The following is a 14,347-nucleotide window of genomic DNA, read 5'->3' on the forward strand; positions in this document are numbered from 1 at the left end:
AGACTCGGTACAGCCCATATTTCTTTTATAAATATGATAAAACTAAAGACTTTTCGGAGATATGAAGGATGCAATACTACTCTATAGGTACTCAAGATTGACATGAGATTGACTGAAACTGAGTGTTTCACCCCCCCTTTAATAAATTCTTCTGTTACCTGCAACTGAATCCACAATTTTTCCTGACAGCTTAACCACGTATGACAGTCACACGATGGCACCAGACAGTCGATGACCGTTTGAAGATGCTAATCAGCTCATGGTTAGCAATTACTGGCCAGAACAGCTGTACATGTAGTCATATAGATTGAAATGGTTATATAAAGTCATATATTTAACCCTTTCATGCATGGTGTCCACATTTGGGAACAATTAATTTAACTCCATTGAGGGTAATTTCTCATGGTTATTTTCTCCAAACCACTTGAGGGCAGTGTCAGTAGACTGACAGCAGTATTGTACGAGTGGCTACTGTCCTGTATTCCAAATATTCATTGCTTGATGATGACATGATTAATCCAAGATGGCTGACAGCGATAGCCATGGGCCAAAAGCATCAGGCATATCTGTGAAAAACTTTTATACAACTGAGGTCAATTGAGCTAAAAATATCAGTATGTACAGTATTTTATAAACTAAAATTTAGAGTAAAATGTAGTTTTTATGCACCAAAAACTAAATGTCCACGTATGTGGACGTCATGCAACAGTGGAGTCAAATTAAGTCTGATTTCTGTAACCTGCTAGTATATCTGTTCTATTTTTGTCAAAGATGTTATGATTTGTCTAATAATGTAATAAAAGAGAAATTAAATATATCAACATAAATAATCATTAAAAATGACACATTACTGCATTAAATGGCAACCTTACAAATACATATAGACACAAATCTGAATTTTGCACAGGTACAGGGACAGCACAGGTCAAGCACTCAGTCCAGAATAATAGAGAGTGACAGCAGTGATGAGGAGTAAGAGCCAGCAAAGCCCAGCTCTAGGTTTCCACATATATGTAACTGCTATAGTTCCTACAATATGTTTTTTACTGTTATTATTATATTATATATTATTGTTTTTAATGACTGGGCTGATATATATATTAATCGCAAGATTTTTCTGTGATTAATCACGATTAATCACAGTATGCGCAAAATTCAATAATGAATACAAAAGTGCTGCTAAATGAACAAAAGTGCAATAACATATGGTTTGCAAACACTTTAAACAAATAAGGTGCTTTTTACAGCAGTTAAAAGTTAGTAACCGTTACAATATTTCTTGTAAATATCAACTTAAACATTAATTTAATCAAATTAAATTAAATTGATGGTATACATATATTGATTGTGTAGTAATATTCTCATCAGTGTTCTGTCAGCTTTAACATAGGCCGACTTAAATCTGGATATTTGTGATATTAACCCCAGGGCGTTATTTAATTTTATAAAGGCCTTTTTTAAAAAAAATCTTATTAAATGTATGCATCATCTTTCATCTTAAATTCTTACATTTGATTATTTTTTAAATCGCGTTTGGCATTTATTTATTTATTTCATTACGTCAAAAGGCTTCGAGGTTCGGATGGATGCATCTCGCGGTCATTTATTCAAATGATTCATTCAAAACACTGAATCATTCATTATCAAAACACCGCGCTGAGTGTTGCTTTCCTCTGGAACTATTTTCGTCGGTGAAATCATGGGTGAAATGGAACAAAAAAGGTGGTTTGGATCTAAAATGTAAACTTAATATTAATTAGGCTACTTAACTAGGCTACACCATTCATGCTACACAATTCATGATTGCAAAGTCGACGTGTGTTATTAACAATATCATGGATCATAAATATCAACAACTACAAAAAGCTCAGTTTTACCCCAGTATGTTTCTTCTGTGAGTTTATATCACTGCTCAATTGTTTTGATTTCTCCACGAATGTCTCTCACAAAGAGACCGGCAGCGCGAGCCTCAACTTGTTAACGTACCAGAGGCAGAGATACACTCATCAAACGCTGTTTACATTGAATATAATAAAAACAACCAAAAAAATCTGAATCATTCTCGCGTTTCTGGTTATTTTTATATTTTATTTGTCCCAGACAAAGAATGTCAAGCTCTTGGCTTAGGCTACAGACAGCGCTGTATTCTCCTGACCAATGGTTTGTCTGTGTGTGTATTCAGAGGCAGTGAGCAACGGCCTTTCAATATAATAATAAATAACTACGTTAATGTGCGATAAAATAATTGTCGGCGTTAATTAATTAATGCGTTAACTTGCCCAACCCTTATATATATATAGCATAAACTGCCATACTAAAAAACACAATGTTCCATTTTGTCATCTGTGGCTTTATGTCCCATTTTACGCCTAAGTTGCATGGTGTCTGCAGTACCCCTGAAAATAAGGGAGAAATGAAGAGAGGAACACTGATGATGGCTTCTCGTCTGCATTTATACTACACATTTATTAATACTATTATAATCATCTTACAACTGTGCAGCATTTTACACAATTTACACTCTAAAATTATTTACTGGGATTTTTTTTGGTGAAAATTTTTTACATTAAAAAAATTGAGTACATTTTAAAATGAGACATAAAGCCACAGATGACAAAATTTACAGCAGTGAAATCAATTACATACACCATATGAACAGAGTAAATGGAAATAAAATAATTAAGTAGATCTGAGTAACTGCATTGGTACATTATAAAAATAACATTTGGTAGACATTTTTTTGGGAAAAAACATTTAAAAAACTATATTTATGAATATTAATAACTGTTTTTATTCATGAGTAATATTGACTTTTATTATATAACTTTAATATTAACTTCAATTTGCTCTAAACCTTTGTAAAATACTCCACACACCATAATATTACTCAATGTAAATAACTTTACACATTGGCCTTTATTTTCGAGTAACGTTACAGCAATACATCTACTGTTTTGACATGTACAATACTGCCAACATTTAAACTCATGTAACAGACATTTTAAAAGTAAAAATATTAAAAGTAATTCAAGTGTATTCAACCGGTCTGTTATCCGTTTCCAGCGAATCAGCGCTGTTTCTCGAGCCTGAGATGACTTTGAACTGCAGACCGCCGTCCTCATGCGCCTCACTCCATAACCTGCCGATAAACAACAGCGCACAGTTAGGTGCCATGTGGCTCTTTAATAAATACACTAAATTTATCTACTCTAGTTGCTCAAAAACAGTCTTCCATTTCAATAAATATTTAGATATGATCAAACACTAGATTTCTTTAAATGTGAATTTTTAAAACGTTAAAAACTTATGCATCATATTAGGACTTAGTATCCCACTATTTTTTAATGAATAATGATACGTATATAAGCACACACAAGTCAAAATTAATGAATGCGAGCACATTTAATTTGACCCATGAAACTTAAAATAGTGCTAAAATGGTGCTAAGACAAACTAATGTTTCCTTATGTACAGTAAGCTATATACTACATATGAATTGATACTAAATTAAGTTCGAAATAGACATTTCACATTTCAGTGCTCATACACACATGCACACACATAATTAAATATAAAATGTATAAATAATGTAAACAATAATGTATTCCCCTAAACAATACAGTTTTAACCTTTAGACAAAGTCTAACAGTATTTACTAGTTTCCTATGTTCAGATAATCATTAAACAGCATGAGTTTCTGTCATCTCTTTTATTATTTGTAAGTGTGTGCACTTCTGTGAATGTAGACTCAGCAGTGTGTGAACGGGACTTTTATTTTGGTGTGGTGATGTGACGTCATAAGGCTGCGCCGCGCTGTGATATTCGCCTCAGCAAAGGTTTGTGTTTTTTTATAGCGATATAAACCATCTTCAAAGTTTTAATATTTCATATTAAACATCATAATATTCCCCTTGCTGACGTGAGCCCGTCTACGTGTGATTGCACTGGCTGATAAAAGGGGGATAATGTGTTTTACGATGTTAAATGTACTTTTAATAATGAATAAAGTGTTGTGTGTAAGCTGCCTACTCTCCTGTTCCCCTCGGCTGTTCCACTGACACGTTTCCCCCTTTTATCCAGTAAAATCTGTCTGCAGAGCCAGTTTCACTACAGTACTTTTGCTGTGGTTTTTAAATCTTGGCGACTGTTCTGTCCTGAAACTAATCTAATAATCTAACGGTTATTGTTGCTCCTGCCGTTTTTTGCATCTGTTTTAGGGTAGGGGCGGGTATGGGGGTTAAAAAAAGCCTCAAACCACAAGAATATGATGCTGGTAGCACACAATAGGTTGCATTTTTCACTGATGAATTGTCCTTCCTACTGTTTTAATGGAAGGTGGGTCATTCCTGTTATACAGTGACTTTTCTGTCTCTATGATTTACTTACTCATATTTTCTATAAAATGAGTGACATATTTGTAAGAAATGGCTTAAATTATACTTTTAGATCCTCTTTGTCACTTAAACAGATAAGACATTAAAAATACTTTTGTATTATCACTCCTTTTATATAAACATCAAATGATAAATATCTCAAAATATTTTTAGATTATGTGATGAACTAAACTACACTCAAATCTCGTCCTGCAGGAGTGCAGGTCTCTAGACCAGGGATGGGGAGACTGGTGGCTGAAGTAGCTCCATGTCTGGGCTGTTGTTGGAGCATTGACCGGGGAAAGTGTTTTCTTATCGAAAAAACTCTATGGATCTATTTCTTTTTATTGTTCGTCATCAGTTTTAAAAAAGAAAACTAGAGCAGTGGTTCTCAAATGGGGGTACGCGCACCCCTGGGGGTACGTGAGATTTTAAAATATGGCCTACCTATATTTAAAAAGTAGCATCCATTCAAATATCCTTTAAAAATAATTATTTCATAAAAATGTCTGTGAAATATAAGTATAAGTTCATAAAATTAATTGTATATTCAGTAGGCTATTCAATTTCATTATCCTAAAAACCCAGAATCTCCCCCATACCAGGATGATTTGAACCAAACCTGTCATTTGCCGCCTGGCATCAGCTGTCAATCACTTGGATCAACGATGGTTTGACCAGACGTCCCGTTTCCCTGGTTTTTATTGTTTTGTTCCCGAATGGAGCTGTCCCCGGAAATGTACCCGTTTTACAGCTCATTCCAAAACAACCCGCAGATATATTGGAAAAAAAAACGTGCAGCCAATATCATACAGCAACCGCTGGTTTTAGGAGCAAGAGTTTAGTGATTATTTTCACCAGCAGATGGCGCTGTGAGCTACGCTGACTCAGCATGGTCGCGCGTGCCGCTACTACTTCATAAAGAACGTCGAGAGCAGACAGAACGGCATTATCGTCAAATATCAAGAAACCTCATTATCGCTTTCATACTAACTATTGGCTTTTAATGTAAAGTAATATTGTTTGTATGTACTTTATAAGAGAGCCTCATAAAGGTACGGATTGATTTGCCCAAAAAGTTCCTTAGTCACAACGAAGTGATTATCATACCTCTGAAATATAACTTAAATACAGTACATGTGCAGAATACATATACTTTCTACCTAAAATAAGCCTAAAATGTAGCCTGACAAGCCAGACCCACATCAAGATGTTTGGTCTGGAAACTCACCATTGACAGCTCAATCCGAGGGGCGGATAAACGGCTGTCTGTCAAACTCCCTCTGCACGCGATAGGATAGCGCTACACCAACCAGAGCAACGAAGGTGAAGGAGAGCTCGCTGACTGATTAAACATTCGCCGTATCCGGTCGGCTTAACTCAGAACACATCTTCCCTTTTTAAGAATGACTTCAGTGCCGCTCTTTGTTCTTTTCTCAGAGGAAAGCTTAACTCCAAGTCTTCCGGAGGCGCGGGCAGATTCGAAAGACCACCGTTCGCCAGTTTCTGTGTTACTAGAAGCACACAAACGCAATTCGGCCGTCGTCATTATGGCCCCGCCCACCGACTCTATACACGATGTGATTGGGCCGTCCAGATTCTGAGGAATACAGCTCAGATAGGAATTGAGAGTTGCTAGACCACACTTGCGGGCAAATTAAATTTGCTGCCGCTAGGGTGCGTCTAGATTCCTAGGCTACCTAAAATGCAAAATAACGACCAATTAAGGATACTAAGAATTATTTTTTAAAGCATAAACAAAACTTTTGAAGTAAAAATAGTAATTTATATAGTATAGCCTAAACTTAAATACAAGTTTTTTTTTTTTTATTGTTTTAAATCCAGACCAAAAATCCTAATAATCAAACTAAATCATAATGATTATTAATGTTAATAATAATATAGGGACTCCACAACAACAAAAACATTACAATTATTGTCTACATTTATTAACTAAAATAAAACAACAAATTAGATTTTAGTGATATTTTGACCACTGAAATAGGAAATGTCCCAAGTTACCATTTCAGAATTATGGTCACTGTTTTCACGACATTAGTTTGAATCACTAAATTTAGTAATAAATATTTGCAATAAATTTAGTCATGGATTATTATCATCTAAAATGTTAAAAATAGTTTAATTATTTAAAATGTTTAAATTTTGTATGTGTTTATCTGTTCAAAAGTTTAATAAACCCGACACGGATGGCAGTGCTCTGTTTTAAGTCTTTTTTTTTTTACCAAAAATACTTTTCGCTGGTTACGGGGTACTTGGCTGAAAAAATATTTCACAGGGGGTACGTCACTGAAAAAGGTTGAGAACCACTAGCCTAGAGTACAGTTGGTGCTACAGATAGTAATGCCATAATATTAACAGTATTGGCAACGATATGCGTCTGTTCATTCATTCTTGTCAAACTTACCCACTGAATTGACAACACACTGACGTCAGCCGCTCGTCCGCTAACAAACCAATCAATGTTAAGATGCAGCCCACATAGATGATGACGACAGGACGCCAGTGCATCATGTATAGTTCCATAACTGCAATGTGAAAGCAAACCAGAACTAACCAAACGGACACAATGTATCAAAACACAAACTTTGGTTCGGACTTTGGTTCAGAGTTTCAGGTGTAAAAACGCCCTGAGACTGCGCTGATACTGAACTAGAGCTCATTGAGACTCACTCTTTCTCTTTCTGTTAATTATCTTAAACAGGACAAACACACAGAAAAACCCCTGGAGAAGTGACAGATCCACGTGACACTACTATAAAGATGGCGTTTATTAAAGAGGAGAATGAAGACCTGAAGATTGAAAATGTGTTCAGTTTGAAACATGAAGAAACTGAGGAACAAACAGGTTGGTTTCATTCTCAAAGTTTCATTCTCAACTCATTTTTCAGATCTTTATTCAGATGATCATTATCCAGCTCTACAGAAATGAGTTGATTTTTTGAATGTCGTCAATCCTGCTGGCTGGAGTAAACGTGTCATTCGTCAAGTCTACTCGCTCACAGATTGTCTCATGATAACAAGCAAAGCTTATGCACGATGTAAATAAGAGTTTGCTGTGCCGTTATTGATTATAGAGGGAGTTTCTGTTGATCGCACCATAACGGCTACACTGCTCGCTTTGTCGTATAAACTACATTCCCAATTTGAAGAAAGGTTTTGATCATGCTTTTCCACGTATTCTGCAAAGTTTCAGGAATGACGAACTCTTTTAATTGACTGAATCCACTGTCTTGATCTGCGAGTCACTGCTGAAATGGCCATGATCAACCCTCCACACACACCTGGGCAATAGAATCACCATTGGCTAGTTGTTTTTCTAGTTTACTCGCCAGACTTGTATCATCTGTTCATATTTTTATAAACCCACGAAAATAGTTGAGTAGAGTCCTGACTTGATCAGCAAAATATCAGCACATAAAAATGTTTTATATATTAAATGAGGGAAATACACATGCGTTACGGACGTGACTAAAAAAGACGAACGTTTTTCAAAGACAATATATTTTGTAGACAGAAGCAACAATATTAGCCGAACGGAGATGGGTTGGCTGTTTACAGAACATAAAACATCTATTTTATTTCAGTTTCGGAGGACTAATCAATGTTACGGTGTGATGTGACCGTTCTTAAAGCGGAATTTATCAGACTATAGAAAAAACATATAACATGCTTTAAAAACAATACATCTAGCGGTTATTTAATATATTCAGGTATTTATTCATTTATATTTATATAAAACTGATTATCTCCATCACAGCTCCTGTTAGTGGGTGGGATATATTAGGCAGCAAGTGAACATTTTGTCCTCAAAGTTGTGTTAGAAGCAGGAAAAATGGGCAAGCGTAAGGATTTGACGAGTTTGGGGCCAAATATAAATGGGTTACTAAAGTTAACACATTAATGTGGACTTTTTAACACAACCTCTTACTATAAAAGATTATTGAAAAAGCTGGATTAGAATAAAATATGTACACTTATCGTGAAATCACTGAAGCATTGAATACTGTTCTGTTAGAGGTAACAGTCTAAGACTCAAGACCAATCGTGAAGAAGAAATTTAATGAAGAATAGTTTGCAGTCTCATCAGCAGAAACCAGCTTCAAGTCTCTTCAAATCTCACAAACAGTTCGTAGCCCGCGCTCCCTCTCTCCCCGTCTCTCGTACATACCATTTCTCAACTGTTATGCTGTTATTAAGGTCTATCCATGTCATTACTGCAAGGTGGATGATTCTGATTGGCAAAAAGATAACGAAAGAATACATAAACGAGAATAATGAATAGACTAAAATTAGAGAGATAAAGAGAGATAGGGATGAGAAACAGAATTAGGGATGAGAAAGAGCTTTCCTTTAGTTCATCAAACACAGAGGCCTCAAGAAGTTAACTTGTCCCAACGGGAAAATAGCACACCCTCTTAACAGCAGTTTGAATTTGGAAATAAGAATACTTGCTTTAGTTTTGGCTTCTCGCGTGTGTGCGTGTGTTCCGAGTTCAAATGTCCTGCGTGTCCGGCGGTTCTTTCCGAGGTCGGGGTGGAGCGGCTGGTTGCTCTAGAGATGCTCTGTGTTCTCCCTGAAGAAATGCCCTCGGGGCTAGGAATTTGATGCGATGCAAAAGCGAAGCGAGGAGGGAAGAGGAGGAAGAGCGGAAGAGCCTGCTGGCCCAATAGTCGTGTGTGGTCCTGCTTGGAGGGCCTGCATTGGTGGCCTGGCTCAAGGGCCAGCCACGATGACGTGTTGGTTCAGCCAGAGAGAGAAGAGAGAGGGAGGGCATCCGAGCACCTCTTTTTAAGGTCTGGGAGTAGTCACGCCCTCCTGGGGTAGACTCAACCAATGAGATTGTTGGGATTTCCAAGCAGGAAATTCCTCTGGAGATTTTATGGCTCTTTGTTTCAAGCTTGAATCAGTGGGTCTCTGACCATTCATACTCTAATTAATGCAACAAACACACACTGCATTTTCTGAATAAGTGATATACATGGAAGTGTAAGTCGTGAAGTGAGCATTAATTTGATAGGAGACATGACATATATGAGGTTACCTGAACTAGTAAGTTGTTAAGACAAAGATAAAAAAGATGCAAAATACCATACAGACGAAACATTTTACAAGACAGTTATGTGTTTACATACAATGTCCTGGGGTGCATGTTCATTTATAGATGGTTTTCTATAATTTGAGGCAAAACCGTGTGTTTTACAAGCTTTAACTCTGGACTTTCATGTGGCCAAATTCTTTTGGGCCGTAAAACGTCTTATTAGATGGTTTCCAGGGTAACGGAGAATCTTTCTCTGTTGTGTTGGGGGAAGGTCTGTTACTAAGCACAAAGCATTCAAAACATATTTGTTAAATGTAACTGGCGATTGTGTGTTTGATTCGCCTGAGTCGCTACACCATCACAAACTACATTACCCATAATCCTTTCCTCTGACTCATTAGTACTCAATGTTCACACCTGTGTCTCATCACCTCATTACCTCTGCCTATATATGCCTGGTTATCTCTGTCATTCATTGCAAAGTCTTGTTTAGTGTCACTACTGTATTTCTGAGCGTTTCCCTGTTTTCATGTATCTTGGTCTTTGATTTCTTGCCTTCTCTGTGGATTACCCTTTTGCCTGTTCCTTCTGTTTTGTTTGCCTTTTCGGACTGCTTGCCTGTTTATGACCTTTTGCCTGTTCTATGGACTACGACTTTGGATTACCATTTAATAAATACTGCGTTTGGATCTCCAACCCTTCTGTCTCAGAGCAGTTCGTAACAGAAGACTTCGCCAACATGGATTCAGCAGTATGTCTCGTCCGTCTATGCCAGGGAACTCACTCACTCGAGGACCACATCATAGACTTTCTGAACATTGCAAACTTCACCAACCTCCCGGACTTTATGTTGATTGACTTTTTTTGCCATGGACTCAACAAACAGTTACAAGGCAAACTCATCCGTGATGGTCCTCGAGGGTCCCTGAGTGAGTTCCTTGATTATGCCCTTCAGGTAAGCGGCTCTGCTTACACAGTGGGTGTCATGGAGGATGATCGTGACATTTCCACTGCATCTGCCAAGCCTGTGTCTTCTGACAAAATGGCCATCGAACCTGTGTCTTTGGACAAGATGGCTGCCGAGCCGGTGTCCTCTGACAAGATGGGCGCCGAGCCAGTGTCCTCTGACAAAACAGCAACTGAGCCTGTGTCCTTTGACAAGATCGCCGCTGAGCCTGTGTCTTTGGACAAGTCAGCAGACCTTCCAGAGCCTCGTGCCGTCTCAGCAGGCCTTCCAGAGCCTCGTGCCGTCTCCGCAGACTTTCCAGAGCCTCGTGTCATCTCCGCAGATCTTCCAGAGCCTCGTGTCGTCTCCGCGGACCTTCCAGAGCCTCGTGTCGTCTCCGCGGACCTTCCAGAGCCTCGTGTAGTCTCAGCAGACCTTCCAGAGCCTCCGGCCCGTGTGCAGAGTCCAGAGAGGGCTCCGGCCCGTGCGCCAAGTCCAGAGAGGGCTCCGGCCCGTGCCCCGAGTCCAGAGAGGGCTCCGCCTCCTGCCCCCAGTCCAGAGAGGGCTCCGACTCCTGCCCCGAGTCCAGAGAGGGCTCCGCCTCCTGCCCCGGGTCCAGAGGGGACTCTGGCTGGACCACCTGCTCTGCCTGCCCCGCCGTGGGGGTCCTCAACCTCACCTGCCTTGCTGTGGTGGTCATCTGCTCCACCGTGGGAGTCTTCAAGACCGTCTGCTCTGTTGTGGTGGTCGTCTGCTCCGCCGTGGGGGTCTTTAAGACCGTCTGCCCTGCTGTGGTGGTCGTCTGCTCCGCCGTGGGGGTCTTCAAGACCGTCTGCTCTGTTGTGGTGGTCGTCTGCTTCGCCGTGGGGGTCTTTAAGACCGTCTGCCCTGCTGTGGTGGTCGTCTGCTCCGCCGTGGGGGTCTTCAAGACCGCCGGCTCCGCTCCGGTCACCTGTGCCACCCTGGTCATCTGTCCGGTCGCCTGCGCCAACCTGGTCATCTGCCCGGCCAGCTCCATCCTGGCCTCCTGCTCTGCCTGAATCTCCAGGCCCTCTTCCACTACATGGGCCTGGCCCTCCATCCCGCCCCCGGGTCCGCCTCCGGTCCACCTCTCTCCTGGACAATTTTAGGAGCGTCTGGAAGCCGCTCCTTTGAGGGGGGGCTATGTCACAATTCACCAGTGTGAGTGCCCGTGATCACCACCAGAGGGCACTCCACCCTGGACTGTCACTCCATCACAAACTACATTACCCATAATCCTTTCCTCAGACTCATTAGTACTCAATGTTCACACCTGTGTCTCATCACCTAATTACCTCTGCCTATATATGCCTGGTTATCTCTGTCATTCATTGCGAAGTCTTGTTTAGTGTCACTACTGCATTTCTGAGCGTTTCCCTGTTTTCATGTATCTTGGTCTTTGATTTCTTGCCTTCTCTGTGGATTACCCGTTTGCCTTTTCGGACTGCTTGCCTGTTTATGGCCTTTTGCCTGTTCTATGGACTACGACTTTGGATTACACTTTAATAAATACTGCGTTTGGATCTCCAACCCTTTTGTCTCAGAGCAGTTCGTAACAGAGTCGTTCATTCAAACGATTCGTTCAAACGCTGTGAAAAAATTAAAAAAAAAAAAAAATTTTGTTTTAATCAGGCTCTTGTCCATCGGGCAAGTAAAATTCTCTTTCACTTGTCCCTTCAAAAAACCCACTTGTGGACAAGCATTAATGTTGAGCCCTGCCCATTCCTGATCCCTAGGATTGCCTATATTATATAACATACTACCTTATACCCTGCTACCGATGCTTTAAATGTCTAAATTGTTCTATGTATGTTTTTGCCCTAGATCACATGGCATTGAAAGAAGAAAGTCATGAACTTAATGAAAAGGAAGAAGAGAAAGACCTTTATGATAAACATGATTTCATGACTGGAGAAAAATCGATACAGGCTAAAAAGACTTCCTCACAAAAAGGAGCTCAAAAGAGAGGAACTAAAAGATATTTCACCTGCCAACAGTGTGGAAAGAGTTTCACACATAAAGGAACCCTTGAAGTTCACATGAGAGTTCACTCTGGAGAGAAGCCTTACATCTGCCAACAGTGTGGAAAGAGTTTCAAACATAAAGGAACCCTTGAAGTCCACATGCGCGTTCACTCTGAAGAGAAGCCTTACATCTGCCAGCAGTGTGGAAAGAGTTTCAAACATAAAGGAAACCTTGAAGTCCACATGAGAGTTCACACTGGAGAGAAGCCTTACACCTGCCAACAGTGTGGAAAGAGTTTCAAACAAAAAAGAAGCCTTGACAGTCACATGAGAGCTTACACTGGAGAGAAAGCTTACACCTGCCAACAGTGTGGAAAGTGTTTCACTGATAAAGGAACCCTTAAAGTTCACATGAGAGTTCACACTGGAGAGAAACCTTACACCTGCCAACAGTGTGGAAAGTGTTTCAGACATAAAATAAGCCTTGACAGTCACATGAGAGTTCACACTGGAGAGAAAGCTTACACCTGCCAACAGTGTGGAAAGTGTTTCACTGATAAAGGAACCCTTAAAGTTCACATGAGAGTTCACACTGGAGAGAAACCTTACACCTGCCAACAGTGTGGAAAGAGTTTCAGACATAAAATAAGTCTTGACAGTCACATGAGAGTTCACACTGGAGAGAAAGCTTACACCTGCCAACAGTGTGAAAAGTGTTTCACTGATAAAAAAACCCTTAAAGTTCACATGAGAGTTCACACTGGAGAGAAACCTTACACATGCCAACAGTGTGGAAAGAGTTTCAAACATAAAATAAGCCTTGACAGGCACATGAAAGTTCACATTGAAGCGAGCCCATTCGCCTGCCAACAGTGTGTAAAGTGTTTCACACATAAAAGAAACCTCGACAGTCACATGAGAGTTCACGCTGTAGTAGGGTTGTAACGGTACGTGAAAATCACGGTTCGGTATGTACTTCGGTTTTAAAGTCACGGTTCGATTCATTTTCGGTACAGTAAGGGAATGAAATGCAAACATTAAACTGCAGGTTGTTTATTACTGTGGCAAGCAGCGAGGCGAGGTACCGTGAGAGCGGGCCGGTGATGAGTGCTAATGAGTGTCAACTGCGCGCCACACCAGTCTCCTCTCGCGGCCGAGTGACGGGAGCATAAAAGGAGGAGCGACGACAGTGGAAGATGAGAGTAGCCTGACGTGGTCATACTCAATTCTAGTCAGAATATGAGTCTGAAACTGCTCCATTGGGCTGTGATTATGGGGCGTATTTCAACCGATCCAGGAAAGACCTCCATTGGATACACCTACAACCAATCAGAGCAACAGAGTGAGTGACGTATGCTGAGCGACCCGCATAGCTGTCAACAGAACTCAACTGCACACATGCTGGAACTAGTCGAAGATGAGTGTAAACAACCTTTGCCGATGTTGCAAAACATTTTTAAGTATACACGGAGAACTTGCCAACACGAGCGTAATTTTTGAGCGAAACATTAAAGGTAAATGCATAAATGATCAAATTCTCCGATTAGGATTAAAACTCGACAATAAAGCAAACAAATCGTATCGCATTTGTCGGTCATGTCAGAACTTAGTAACACGGTTGGAACGTGGCATGTCCGTGTTCAAAAAATGGACAGACGACGAAAGAGACAAGGCTGAAGAAGCGTGTTCGTCTGAGTCATCAGAGAAGAGAAACCGGGAGCCTACTCCCTCCAAGACGGCCAGGGCTTTGAAGAAGCTTTGCCACAGTCTGTCAACTCCAACCGGTACGAGAACGCGATCAAGCATTACAGAGGTAAGCTTGTTGTTTAATTTATACACAGCTCCTCTGTGGGGGTTGGACTGTTTCGCTTTTATTTATTTTGATTTATTTTGATTTTATTTATTTTTTTATTTTTAAACAGTTTAATTACAGGGTTACAGTGTGTATATTTCAATATGTCAAAATGCACATTATACTTATTAG

General features: G+C 40.0%; 2 protein-coding genes across 3 annotated transcripts in view; both read left to right on the forward strand.

Moving 5' to 3' along the window:
• Positions 1-14,347, forward strand: part of LOC137047376 (gastrula zinc finger protein XlCGF57.1-like) — a 180,137-nt gene that overhangs the window by 164,685 nt on the left and 1,105 nt on the right. The window contains exons 1-3 of one of the 2 annotated variants that reach the window (XM_067425016.1): positions 3,750-3,836; positions 7,096-7,239; positions 12,224-14,176. In XM_067425016.1, coding sequence (XP_067281117.1) covers positions 7,155-7,239; positions 12,224-13,308 — 1,170 coding nt within the window. In that variant the 5' untranslated portion in view covers positions 3,750-3,836; positions 7,096-7,154 and the 3' untranslated portion in view covers positions 13,309-14,176. Of the gene's footprint in view, positions 1-3,749; positions 3,837-7,095; positions 7,240-12,223; positions 14,177-14,347 lie in introns of those variants that run through there. The other variant, XM_067425020.1, reaches the window with a different exon arrangement.
• LOC137047422 (zinc finger protein 850-like) overlaps positions 7,130-14,347 on the forward strand; it is a 117,434-nt gene continuing 110,216 nt past the window's right edge. The window contains exon 1 of the mRNA XM_067425064.1: positions 7,130-7,239. The gene's annotated coding sequence lies outside the window, so the exon portion shown is untranslated. The remainder of the gene's footprint in view (positions 7,240-14,347) is intronic.

Source organism: Pseudorasbora parva, chromosome 2, assembly GCF_024679245.1.
Source record: "Pseudorasbora parva isolate DD20220531a chromosome 2, ASM2467924v1, whole genome shotgun sequence".
In the NCBI taxonomy this organism is placed as follows: Eukaryota; Metazoa; Chordata; class Actinopteri; order Cypriniformes; family Gobionidae; genus Pseudorasbora; species Pseudorasbora parva.